The sequence below is a fragment of the Akebia trifoliata genome, chromosome 7, assembly GCF_017979445.1.
Source record: "Akebia trifoliata isolate Shusen 1 chromosome 7, ASM1797944v1, whole genome shotgun sequence".
Lineage (NCBI taxonomy): Eukaryota > Viridiplantae > Streptophyta > Magnoliopsida > Ranunculales > Lardizabalaceae > Akebia > Akebia trifoliata.
Genome location: NC_141381.1, coordinates 30,822,218 through 30,836,849, shown reverse-complemented (window position 1 = coordinate 30,836,849; position 14,632 = coordinate 30,822,218). Strand labels below are relative to the sequence as shown.

The 14,632-nt window shown below is 32.9% G+C and overlaps 1 protein-coding gene across 1 annotated transcript; it reads right to left on the bottom strand.

Moving 5' to 3' along the window:
* Positions 1-6,296: 6,296 nt before the first annotated feature.
* Positions 6,297-8,070, bottom strand: LOC147398992 (glutathione S-transferase U17-like). Its single transcript, XM_086449022.1, has 2 exons — positions 7,753-8,070; positions 6,297-6,698 (listed from the first exon to the last, which is right to left on the bottom strand). The coding sequence occupies exons 1-2, from the start codon at positions 8,068-8,070 to the stop codon at positions 6,321-6,323; spliced, it is 696 nt and encodes a 231-aa protein (XP_086305148.1). The 3' UTR covers positions 6,297-6,320.
* Positions 8,071-14,632: the final 6,562 nt, after the last annotated feature.

Genomic DNA, 14,632 nt, shown 5'->3' with positions numbered 1-14,632 from the left:
AACATAAAATTCATTTATTGCATTCACATTGGTTTTACAAGTTTTTTTTTTTTTTTTTTCTTTTTTGTCTGAGAGTGTAGTTATTGCATTTACTTTTGATTAAAGATCTTTTATGGCAAAAATTAGTTGAATATGAAAGATACATAATTTTTTTTATACAATATTTTGAATTAAGTTAACTAGTACTATTGATGGTATTTCAATAGATCAGTCTCATTGTACTAAGAATTTTCTTTTAAAAAAAGAAAAAGAAAAAATAGTGTAAGCTTGTATGTACCACATTTGATCCTAGTATCAAGTTGTATCTTAAAGATGTGATCGTATAAACAAAAATGAATATTCTAGTATAATTGGTAATCTCAAGTATATAACGCTTATATGGGACCTAATATTTCATATGTTAGTAGAAGTATCTCTGTAGGCATACTTTCCAAACCTAATATAAAGCATTGGAATGTCATAAGTAGAGTAATGTGGGCATATTTAGGTCATTTTCTGCTAGTCCTCTAGAGTAGACCGAGGTCAAGGTATGTCAGCAGTTTAAATACACCAAAACTTAAGAGATGGTGTATGTCTAAGAGCATCTCTAGCCCTTTATAAAGTCAGATTCAAATTTAAAATTTGAGTAAAATTGTTACTTTTGACACCCTAATCCTTGAACTAAATCTATACCAAACTAACTTTTACCCAAATTCAAACTTAAACTCAAATTCAAATCAAATGAGAGTTTGAATAAAACTCAAATCCTAATGGTTATATTTTACTTAAGAAAATTATTTTTCATACTAACTTAGTTTCAAATATTACTAAGGGTTGTCGGGCCCATACTGATTATCACATTGGCAATCCAACATTAGAACTTTTTAGATTTCGTGAAAAAATTCATATTAAAAAAAAAAATTAAAAAAAAAAAAAAGAATTTAAAAAAATCTGTTTTGGACTTCATCCAAGGTGCAGAAAATGGATGACTATCAAACTCCCAAATTTAAAAGTAATATTCAACAATGACAATTAACATTTTTTCTAATTTTTTTCTTAATTTCCAAAATTTTGTCCTCTATAACTCTGGGGCATTGGATCATGTTTTAGGATGCGACAATGTGAGTTCAAGACCCTCAATAAGATTTGAGATCTTCCTAAGGTAGTAAAGTTAGCTAATTTTTTTTTTCAATTTACCAGTGGAGTACTTCATATCAAATTAAATATTTACTTAAATTTGAATAAAAATTTGAGTCATAACTGGAGATACTCTAAATCACCCAATAAGTAACTTAGCATTAATGAGAAAATAAGAAATTTTTTATTAACATGTAATAAAAATCTAAGGGCCCTCCAATTTTTAGGGGTATCTCTAAAAATCCAAAAAATGTTGTGGGCACTCCATGTAAAAGGGCACCCCTCTCATCTCCAACAATTTCGACGCTCTTGCAAGAGGGGGAGGGGGGGAAGAGAAGGAGGAGAAGAACATTAGAGAAGAGAGGGAAAGAGATTGGAGGAAGAGGAGAAAAATAGAGAGAGAAGAGGAGTGGGAGAAGAAGAAGAAGAATTGAGAGATTGGATGGTGGTCTTTGTATATAGTTCGTATTTTCGGAAACTGAAGAAATAGTTAGTTAAATTTGAATCTTGTCATCTATGTAGGTAGCCCAGAAGCAAACGATGGCGCGATCATAGGGATCAGAAGGGAGGATAAATGGTCCAAATGTCCATTTTCAAAAACTTGACTGAAGATTTTTAAATCCTGTCTAAACAACTAGTACAAGAGGATTGAGTGTTTTTTTTTTTTTTTAATGTGATATTCTATAGATTATACAAGAAGAGCTATAGAGGATCCACGAGCCAACCGCTTGGTTAGGGGTTGATGCGTTCTTATCATCGGCTTGATTGATAAGTCTATGGGGAATTTTCTTTAAAGGGTTAAGATGAGAATATAAACATGGGTACCATCTCAACCGTTCACTTTGAATGGTATTGAACTTTTCATTATATTAATGGTTTGGAGGTTTGGTATTTCAATTCAAACCTACTTTTTCCTTTTGTAGAAAAAAAAAAAAATTGATTTTGACATAGTCCTCCGAGTTTGATAAATAAACATTAAACATGATTGAATGTTATTCTCACATAATTCTCACCAACTGCACATAAGGACAGGTAACTTCCGAAAAAAGAAAAGGAAAAAAAAAAAAAAACAAGGATTTTATCTTGCATTTTTATAGATATTTGAGATACCTCCTTTCTTCAAAAACTAGTGACATAAACCCTTGACCTCAGTCTTATATCATAGACAAATAAAAATGACCTAAAAGTCCTTCATTTTCTTCTCAAAATCAATTACCTTAAGATAATGAGGATGGGAGTAGCCATGGCAATGATGATGACGATAACGACAACAACAATGATGACAAGACCTTAACCCATTTTAATTTTTTTAGGAAACTTTCTATTACAAGTTACTATATTAGCTAGGATTCTAAATAGTCATCGTTATCCATGAGAGTTTTTCATCCTCATCCTCAATCAACACTTTATTGTTCTCCCATAGTAGATTTGGCTTTTCTTCAAAAAATGAGTCGAGCAAAGCAAATATTTTTAACTAGTTACTAGATCAAAACCTGAGTGTGAAAACTTGAGAAGTCGAATAATTTCAATGGGCTTTGAGTTATCCTCCTTTAACAATTTTACACTACTAGATAACGCAAGAAGAAACCAAGACCCTGAAATTAAAATCAATAATAAAAATTCAAAAAAATTATTGTTGTTGCAATTAGGGACGTGTTTGGATTGAGAGAAATGGAGAGAAGAGAAGAGAAGAGAAGGGAAGAGAAAATAAATGAGTTTCTCTCCATTTCTCTTGTTTGGATTGTTTTTTTTTTTTTTTTATTACTAACCGAGTGTCCGGGCCAGCTTGCGCGCACCATGACTAATCTCGGGGAGGACTACCACAGCAACCCACCACCATGATCTCCTACTTAAATCATGAAAAAAACTCAAGAGGGGAATCAAACCCGTAACATGCGCCTAACCTCTCCACCATGTTTGAATTGACAAGAGAGAACTTGGGACAACTTTGAAATTTTAAAATACCTTAAAAAGATATCTATGGGTAGAGTTGGAATTATAAAATATTTTAAAAGGGTTTCTCTCCTCTTCTCTCCACTTTAGGAGAGAGAAACTCACTTTTTTCTTTCTCTCCAATTCTTTTCTCTTCTCTTTGCTTAATGAGTTTCTTTTGTCTTCACTTCTCTCAATCCAAACATTGCCTAAAAGATAATAAATAAATAAATAAATAAAATGAGTGTTAGAAAACCTTCTAACACTGGAGGAACATGCTCCACTAACTTTCGGGATGGATGAAGAGATCGTGGCAGAAGACTACCTAAATATAAGGATGTCAAATGGTCAATTACATGTATACCAAAATCGGAACCTAAATAAAATCTTGGTTCTGACTCTTATTTGTTTCGGTTCAAATCCTTGGAATCAGTCGACTCGAGAAATACTCTATACCATTTTGGTATTCGTCTGATACCAATTAACAGGGGCGGAGCTAGAATTTTTTTTGTAGTGGGGGCAAACTATAGTTAATGGTACACTTGAGGACTGTGAAGATGAATATTTTGAGGGAGAACTTAAGAGATTTTTCATGATGTTTAGGTCATTTCCAATTAGTCAATGAGAAATGATCCGATCAAGAGGCAATTTCATCTTCAAAAAATTAAATGGGGTGGGGGGAGGGAGATGAGGAGTGGGGGCAAATAAGACATGTAATTAATTGAAAATAAGGGGTATCTCAAAGTTCTATAGGGGCAAGTGCCCCCACTACCTCCTTACTAGCTCTGCCTCTGCCAATTAAGATAAATAATATTTTTTTTGCATGAGAAAAAAAAATGATAAATATCCCAGAAAATAGACAATTTTTTTTATAAATGTAATAATTTAACTTGGAATTCCTAAATTGAAAGTTAAGATCAACAATGGATTTTTTTCAAGCAAATCAAACTTTTGAAAATAAAATCTTAAAAAATTATGGCACGGATCATTTATTTGCTATAGAAACTGTATAATACATGGAAAATTAGTGGATGCTCACTTAGAGAAAGATAAAAGCTAAACACTTCGCATTTTCTTTATATTTTAATTCTACTTCAAATACATTTTCTACAACTTATATCTTTGTTAATATTTTATTGTAAATGTTATAAATAAAATAAATTTACTAGTCGAGTACTGAATAACACCCGATTCTGATCAAGTCCTTAAAATAGCCACTCAAAACTGTTGAATATTTTAAAAAATAAAATAAGATTTTTATGATTTATTGGTTTATTTTTTCTTAAGTTAGTTTTTGAGATTTTTGTGTATATAAGGTTTAGTCCCACATCGCTCACAAGTAAGAAAGTGGTGTACCTTATAAGTAATAGTCAACATAGTTAGTTTATTTGTGTCACACCTTTAGGCTTTGATCCAGTGTTTCGAGGTGGTGCGAAGCACTACCCGCGTGCGAAATGGCGATTGGGCGTTTAGGGCGCTTTGAGGCGCACTTTGCACTTTGTACGTACGCATCGTCGGGAAGAACTGGAGAACTTTAAAGTTTTTGAGATACGAAACCATCCAACGATTGTGGTTGATCTATCATGTGTGATGGATCAGGTGCGATTAGTTCCATACGATCAAGTTAGTATCTGATCGGGAACCGATCGGATACGATGGATCGGAATATTACTGGATCGAGAAGGATCCGATGCATTGGATCAAGGTAGTACCTGATCAAAATGATCAGGTGCGATGGATCGATATAGTACCTAATCAGAAACGATCAGGTGTGTTGGTTCATGATTGGTATCCGATTAGGAACGATCGGATCCGTTAGATCAAATGGTAACTAATCGGACGCAATCAGAGCCATTAGATTGAACAGATTTAACTAAAAGGTGTTAGTTAAAAGGTATGAGACACATACCTTCGATAGGGTGCAATCTGGATCGTTAGATCTCAGATAAGACATAATCTAACGACTATTAGACCAATAGACATTAAATCATAACTCTTGGTCAACAGACACAAAAATGGCTATAAAAAGCCAACCAGAATTCAGATTTCTTAACTGGAAAATTCTATGTTCTCTTCTCTCTAAGCTTAAGATCTAGGCATCATCAGTTTCTTATTTTTTGAAGTGTTCTAGGCTAAATCAGATCGTACATAATCTGATTTAGTAAATTGAGTGTAAGGCTTCTTTGTATTTTGAAGGTATTTGTTCATCGATCCCTTGTATACTTTGGTTTAACCAGTAAGGGAGAATATTTGTCTAAAAGATATCGAATTTTTTCAAGCCTAGAAGTTATTTTTCTTCCTCCATCGTAATATTTCCAACAAAAACGGACCCAAAAATGATCGGATCCATGATGATAGACCCAAAACCAACTAATTGGTTTTGAGTACATAGGATAATCAGGTAATTTCATATCGATTGACACCCTTACCTAAATGTGAGGTTTGTCGTGTTTTGAGTAACATGAACTATAAAATGCTAGATCATTTACCTCACCTGAGACTTTCAGGTCATAAATGTTTAAACCACATCAACCAACACAGATATCTATAGTGAAATTGGTCGAATTTGTTCAACAATTGAGTGAATTTGGTCCCAACTTTCTTCCATTCCAACCCAAGAATATGTGAGTATTATGCCATGTTATTCTTTTATGAAAGTTTTACTTGGATGGTTAACTCTTCGACTTTTAAGTAATAAAAATTCTACTAATTGACGACCATACCCATACTCTTATTTATTAATTTTTTTGTTTGTTTGTGGAAATCTATGTTTTTAACTTGTTTTTACTTATTTAACAAAAAATAGAAAGAACTTGTTTTCACTTACACTGTGTCTAGGTTGAGAGAAGTGGAAATATCAGAAACTCATTAAGAAAAGATAAGAGAAACCCAGTTTCTCACCACCATGTTTGGATTAACTGGAGAAAAATTGGGACAGCTTTCAAATTTTAAAATGTCTTAAAGAGATCTAGGGGAGAGTTGGAATTGTAAAATATTTTTAAAGGGCTTCTCTCGATTTCTCTCCAAATCTCAGCACTCTCGAAGAGAAAGAAAACTCACCATTTCTTCTCTTCTCTCCTCACTTAACAATCCACATAAGACTACCACAGAGATGGAGAGAAGCCCATTTATTTTCTCTTCTCCATCTAACCAAAATCGAATTGATAAAGATAACCAACATTTATTATTATAAAAGAACACCACCAAACCAAACATGATTCCTTAATACTCATATAACATACCCTCAACACACATATAATATAATTAATAGTTCAAGTAGTAGTAGGAGGAGGAGAAGCTGCCGACTTGGTTTGAAGCACCTTAGCGAATTCCAACAACCTTTCAGTCTCGGGCATCACTTCCTTCACAGCATCATCAGCACAAAAGCGCTCAGCCCACCCGACAAGACAAGGGGTCTTCTCCTCATTAAGAATCTTCAAGCCCACAATCTTCTCAGACACTTTGAGCCACGCCAAGAAGCATCCAAGTGCGATGTCAACGTACCCAATTCGTTCTCCACCGAAGAAATCCTTACCTTTGCTAAGAGTCTTGAAGGCTTCTTCCAACACTTCACTCACAGCACTTACTTGTTTGGCCGCCTCTGCCTTGTCTCCTGTTCCTTTAGCGATCACTGTCAAAGGAGTGAACCACTACCAATAACAACAACAACAAATAACTTATTAAATTACACAATTTGTTCAAATTATTTTCCACCATGCAAGGGTAGTTTTGTAAATTATGGATGCTATTCAATTCAATACACGTGGTTTCATGCATGTGATTGGTGAATTCCCAATTTCTGTGAGCAAAAATTATATCCCCTCTCGTCTCCATCTTTTCGCGAATATTTGAGATGCCCACAAAACATGTGATTGTTTGATCACAACGCTGTAAGCAAATTTGCTCATAGACCAACACTGCTTTAGCATTTGGTGCTGATGACATAAGTAATAAGAAGGAAATTTCTCTCTCTTGCCCACACATCCCTTGTGTGCCAGAAATCTTTATTTTTTAGATTTCAAATATTAAAAAGTATCATGGGATCCAATGGAACATCATATTTGCAATCGAACACCACAAACTATTAGATTTCATGGAAAACTTCATGGTAAAAAAAAAAAAAAAAAAGGAAATTCGAGCTTGATCAATGGTGTTGAAAATGGATGGCTACCAAGCACTTAAATTTAAAACTAAAATATAACTGTGAAAACTAACTTTAAATTTTTGTATTTTTTTTTTTTTTTTTGTATTTTAATTCATAGAATTTCATCCTCTACAACATTTTTGTATTGGATCATATTTTGAATGTGACAAGATGATCTTATTAGGAAATTTCGGTATTTTACCATGCGCAGCAGAGAGAAAATTTCTCTTATTATTACTTAGGACATCATCGCTACATGTCAAAACGGTGTTGGTCTGTGAACAAACAATCACTCCCACAAAATTGATGGCATACCCTTGTCCTCAGTCTATAGACACCCTAATTATTACTAAGCGCACCCACATCATAGCCAATTTGTTTGTTTTTATATAGGTAAAAAGTTTCAACGTGAAAGTGAATGGGACCGTAGAAGCTTTTCCTCAAGATATGAGTGAAAGCCACTTTGTGGTTACTATCCACTTTCACGTCAAGATATGCGATATGAGGTCCAATCTTGTAGTCACTCCAGCATGATTCATTAATTAAATATATATACAAACCTTGTCGTCTATGTAGGCAGCCCAAAATCGAGCAATTGCACGATCATAGGGATCAGAAGGGAGGATGGATGGTCCAGAGGTCCAGACCTCATCGATGTATTGGACTATTATGAGGGACTCACATATGGGTTTGTCTCCATGGATGAGTACTGGGACCTTCTTGTATACTGGATTTGATTTGAGGAGAAGATCACTTTTGGCTCTAAATTTCTCTTCAAGTAACTCATATGTAACTGATTTGATGTTGAATGCGATAAGAGGCCTCATCACGAATGGACTCGGCCATCCTCCCAATATCTTCACATCGCTCTCTGCCATTGTTCTACTCTTTTAGTTCTGTTTTTCCTCTTTAATTGAGAGAACTGAGACTTAAGTTTTGAGGGAGGTTAGAGGTACTATACATATACAAGAGGGATAGGTGTGAACGCAATCTAACAAGAGCGATTGTTGAATTTTCTTACAGATTTCCCTTTTTTAACTTGTAATGAACGTTGGAGATTGGTTAAAATTTCCATAAAATATGTTTCCTTCTTAGACGTTCCACTAGAAATTTGCTTTTATCGTAAAGATATATAAAATTGTTGGTGGGTCATATATCATATGAAGTGTGGCCTGACATCACATGTAATCTATGGGAAGAGAAATACAGGTTGCATCTCAGCCGTTTTATTCGAATAGTTGGACAGTGGCTTTCATCATGGAAAATGCTGAAGTAACTTTAAAATGTACATTATGGGGGATGTTTCTGATGTGGATGTGTGTCGCAGTTGTAGATGTTTTCATCAAGATTTACTCATATTCGATGAAAAGTATCTATGATTCTCTGACACACATCAATGTCAAAAATGTACAAATGTCCCCCACCATGCACATTTCAATGTTAGTCCAGCACGACTCTTTTATTAAAGATTGTTGTTTCAAGGAAAATGCTTTGACTGCCTGCATTGGACACTAAATTCAACAGTGAGCTGACCTGGCATAAAAACTGTTGATATTCAAGCTGGTATCTCAAGAAAATGAATCTATGGTTATCTGTGCACTGCCAAGTTAGCTCAGTGGCAAGTCTGGTGTCCAACAAAGGCAGTGTAACACGACTCATGTTTCAAACTTACCTTTTTATACATGGATTTTGATTTGTTAATGTGCTCATGACATGTAAGATGCATATAAAAACCTTGGAAATAAGCATTTGAGGGTATTTTTGACAGAAAAAATTCTTTTAGGGAATTTGAAGTAGTAAAATAATATTTTAACTTTCAAATGTCGATTTGAACTTTTGTTCTCGTACCAGATAAATCATTTAACTCAAATTTACAAATATTTATTTATATAAATATTTTTTTATAATATAATGTAGATTAGAAGATATTTAGTCATAAAATAATGTTTTATTTAAATTTTAAAATATTAATTATTTTAATTAAAATATAGAAAATCCTAATTGACTCGGCTGAGTTTTATTGACTCAGTCGAGATTTTCACTTATCTTATCATCAATTTGAGAACATAAGGAGGCATCTCAAATATCACAAAATGCAAGATCAAAATAAATAAGTTGATGACGAATGGTATGATGTCATGTGTATTAAAAAAATAAGAGTTAATTGATTAGCAGAGAGAAAATTTCCCAGCAGTTTATTCTCTTGCTTTTTCAATATATGTGGTGTCATGCCATTGATTTTTCAGCTTAGTACATAAATTTAAAATAGCAAATCCCTTTTCCAATCTTTTGGTTATTAGGTTATTTACATTAATCTCTCCGGTACGTAGATGAGTTTGAAAACATGATATCGAAATAACTAATGATAAAAATGACAAGTTGAAACATATGCAATCTACGCGTCAGACATGACAAGTGCACAAAATCATAGATCTTTTTGCTTGTGTATCCCCAAGAAAAAGATCTATGATTTTGTGCCCTTGCCACGTCAGCCACGTACTTACCAAGTATGTTTCAATGTGTCCATTTATCACAACTCTATCTAAATAGTTACAAAAACCTAGAGGAATGTTTAAATTTCCCTTTTCAAACATTCAATTAGACTTGAATCACATTTTTATTGAGTCGATTCATGCAGTTTGATTACTCACAAAACCTGACAAGTTAGTTCACTTAGTTCTGTACCATCTCAACATAAATTCAATTACAAATCTGATAATTTGACGCTCTCTAACTTGGCAGTTCATAAAATCATAAATCTTTGTACTTGCGCATTCCAAAACAAAGGATCTACGGTTCTATGAAGAGAGCGTAAAAGAGTGTCAAATTATCACAACTCTTCAATTAAACTAAGCGAACTAGGTCGAGTTTTGAGTTGACCATCCAATTTGGAGCTCTGGCACGTGAGTTTGGTTAACATATGCCCTAAGGGCATTGAATACACCTAGAAAAATTGAATTTTATATCGAAAATGCCCTAAAAATCTTTTTTCTTTTTTTATGAAAATACTTCCGTATGCTTATTCTCAAAGTGTACTTATTGCACTTTAACATGTTAACAAGACCTTTTAATAGAAACAGATATTCACATTATATATATATACAGACCTGTAACCAAAAAACAAAAGAATACAAATGGTCATCGATGTGTCCACTGGCACCTTTACAAATTATTCTCATTAGCTTGCTCGGGAGTAGTATTGGCCATTGTTGTTATGTATGCATTTATTGTTTCACATTGCTTTTTCCATTTTTCTCTTTCGTAGAGATCCAGAACGGTGTCATGTTCCTAACGAAGGTTTGGTGGCATTCCATTTTACGGCACGTGGCATTTTTTTTTTTTGTGACCAACTGACCGTATGGATATGTGGTCCAACCCTTAGTGAATCTACACACAAAAGATCAGTTTGGTTGGTGATGTGCATCCATTGAATATAGCATTGTCTTAAGAATGATTTTTAATCATTGGATTTAAACTATTTTTCAAGAGCTTAGATCTAGTGGATACAAGTTACCACACACTGTGATTCTTAGTAGGTAGGTTCACCAAGGGATAGATCACATATCTATTCCCAAAATGCCACGTGAAACAAAATGGGGTGACACCTGACCTTGATTTGAAACGGGAGACCTTTCTCCATCCCTACTCCTATTGGTCTAAAGTGTAGTTATTGCATTTACCTTTTGATTCTTGATACATAGGTAGTAAAGAGATCAAACATCTTTTATGCCAAAAAAAAAAGTTTGATGGGAAAGAAATATAATTTTTTTTACAATATTGAGAATTAAATTAACTAGTAATATTGATGGTATTTCAATAAATCAATTTCATTATATTAAGATTTTTTTTCTAAAACAAAATAAAATAGTGTAAGCTTGTATGTACCAGGTTTGATCCTAGTATTAAGTTGTATCTTAATAATGTGATCATATAAACAAAAATGAATATTCTAGTATAATTGGTAATCTTAAGTATATAACGCCTATATGGGACCTAATATTTGTTAGAGAATTTTTTTTTTTTTGTTAAATTTAAACGGCTGGAATCAATTATAGTCTTATCGTTATATCCATTTAGTTATTTTTTTCAAAACAGTTTCTTTTTTAAAAGAAAATATATTTTATTAAAAGTTGCACCCCTTGATCTTTATCAAATTGATTTCAAATCCGGTGGTTACCTTGGCACCCATTGCTCCTTTGGGTTTCTTTGAAAGGATGTCTAACACATCTCTTGGTAATCTATTTAAAGATTGTTATTTGCCTTTATTATATAAAAAAAATTTCAGCAAATAAACTCTTTAAACACTTGTCCACAAGTTATCTTATTTGATTAAAGTGTTATTTAGAGTTTTTGGTGTTCGAACAAACGTGATTAAATTTGAGAAGTCAATCACAAGAATTCAGATTCCATCCATTGTATCTTGGAACTGACGTTGCCGGCAACTTATTATTAATCACGTTTCACATGATGAGGACTAATATTGGTTTAAAGATAACAATATTTTTTTATGTCTCAGATCGATTTTCTGAATTTTCTCTTCTCTTTTCTGTTTAATTTTCAAATTTCTCCAACAATATTTCATACATAGCAGAACTATCTTTGTAGGCATACTTGCAAGCTTGGTATAAAGCAATATTGGAATGTCATAAGTAGAGTAATGAGGGCATTCAAACCATTTTTTATTGGTCCTCTAGAGTAGACCAAGGTCAAGGTATGTCATTAGTTTGAATACACCAAAACTTAAATGGTGTATGTGTAAGAGCATGTCCAACCCTTACCCAAAGTCTCACTTAAATTTAAAATTTGAATAAAATTGTTACTTTTGATGCTTTTGGCCTTGAGCCAAATTTATACCAAACTAACTTTTACCCAAACTCAAACACAAATCAAAGGGGACTTTGAGTAAGAAAATTACTTTTCGTACTAACTTAGCTAGTTTCAAATATTACTAAGGGTTGATGTGCTCATACAAATGATCCCATTAACAATGAAACATTATTAGAGCCTTCTAGATTTCATGGAAAAATTCATATTCAAAAAAGAAATTAAAATTAAAATATGTTTTGGACTTCATCCAAGGTGTGGAAAATGGACGATTACCAAACTCCCAAATTTAAAATTAATATTCAACAGTAAAAATTAATTATCAAACCTTATCATCTATCTGGGCAGCCCAGAAGTGAGCCATGGCATGGCCATAGGGATCATAAGGGAGGATAGATGGTCTAGAGGTCCATTTTCAAAAAATTGACCGGAGAAGGTCTAAACCATGAGTACAAGAGGACTGGATTGTTATTTTTCTTTGATGTGATATTCTATGGATTACACAAGAAGAGCTATAAAGCAACGGCTGATGTGTTCTAATTTTCAATTAGAGTTTGCTAGACACATAAAAATGGGACACCTCATCGGATCACGATTTGATTGATAAGTCTATGGGAACTTCTCTTTAAAGGGTTTTAAGATAAGGATAGAAATGAGGTTGCAAGTAGCAATGACAATGATGATGATGATGATAATTACGATGACAAAGATGACAAGACCGGAACCCATGTTAATTTTTATTAGAAACTTTCTATTACAAGTTACCATATTTGCCAGGATTCTATATAGTGATCGTTAACCATGAGTCTTTTCTCCTCGATTCAACTCTTTATTTTTCTCCCAAAACAGATATAGCCGTTCTTCAAAATTAAGTCGAGCAAACTAAAATTTGGAGTTACTTGCTAGCTTAAAACCTAAGTGTGAAAATTGAGATGTCAAATTTCAATGAGATCTGAGTTATCCTCCTCCAACAATTTTACACTACTCGATAACGAAAGAAGAAATCAAGAGGATAATCATAAATCTGAAATTAAAATCAACAATAAAAGTGCAAAAAAAATACCCTTGTTGCAACTAAAGAAAAAAAAATGGGTGCTAGAAGACCTTCCAACTATGGAGGAAGAGGCTTCTCTAGTTTTCAAGATGGATGAAGAGGTCGTGATGGAAGACCATCCAAATATGGGGTCAATTACTCAATTCCACATATTTCAAAACCAAAACCTAAATAAAATCTTGGTTTCGATTCTTATTGGTTAATATTTTTTTTAATATACCTTACAAATACCCTATACCCATCAAGTACTTGTTTGATTCTAATTATGATGGATAATATTTTTTTGAATGTGAAAAAAAAAGATAAATATCTGATAAATCGACAATTATTTGTAAATATAATAATTTAACTTGTAATTCCTCAATTGAAAGTTAATATCAACGATGATTTTTTAAACAAATCAGCCTTTTGAGAATAACATCATAAAAAATTGTGGCATAGAACAACTATTTGTTGTTGAAATTGTATAATACAAGAAAAATTAATGGATGTTCACTTAAAGATAATAACTAAACACTTCACATTCTCTTTATATTTTAATTTTAGTTCAAGTACATTTAGTTCAATATGTCTCTTTGTTAGTTTTTTTATTAAATTACTAATTTTATTGTAAATATTATAAATAAAATAAATTTACTAGTGGGGTACTCAAATGACACCTGATTTTGATCAGGTCCTTAAAATAGCCACCTAGAATGAAATAAAAAATGATTGGATCTGTAATGATAGGCCCAAAACTGACTAAGCGATTTTAAGTACCTTAGGTAATTGGTTATCGACATCCTCACCTAATTAATTGTAAGGGTTGTGGTGTTATGAATCGCATGAAATATAATTGCTAGATAATGTACCCTCGCCTGTGAGACTTTCTGGTGACAAGTGCTTAGACTACATCAACCAACATAGATATTAGCTTCGAATTTTTTCAACAATTGAGTAAATTTAGTCCCATCTTTCTTTCATTCCAACCCAAGAATATCATAAGTAACATGCCATGTTATTCTTTTTTGAAAGTTTTACTTGGATTATTGACTTTCAGGCTACTTAGTAATAAAAATTTCTCCAATAGACAACCTATCCCAATTGCCATTGCCCATTAATTCTTTAGTTCCCATCCAAGTATTTTGCAATTGGGATGGATATTCTTAATTTTGTGTGTGTGTGTGAAAATCTATATTTTTAAGTTGTTTTCACTTACACTTTGTGTGGAGTGAGAGAAGTGGAGAGAAGAGAAATCCATTAAGACAAGAGAAGAGAAGAGAAATTCAATTTCTCTTCACCATATTTGGATTCTGGAGAGATTTAGGACAACTTTAAAATTTTAAAATGTTGTAAAAAACATGTACGGGTGGAGTTGAAATTATAAAATATTTTAAAATGCTTTCTCTTCAAATCTCTTCACTTTTGGACAGAGAAAACTCCTCGTTTTTTCTCTTCTCCTCTCTTCCCTCCCCTACTTAACAATCCAAATAAGAGAGAAACAGAGAAAATCATTTATTTTTTTCTTTCTGTTCTCCCCATTTCTCTCAATCCAAACACAGATTTTTAATTCAAGATAAGGA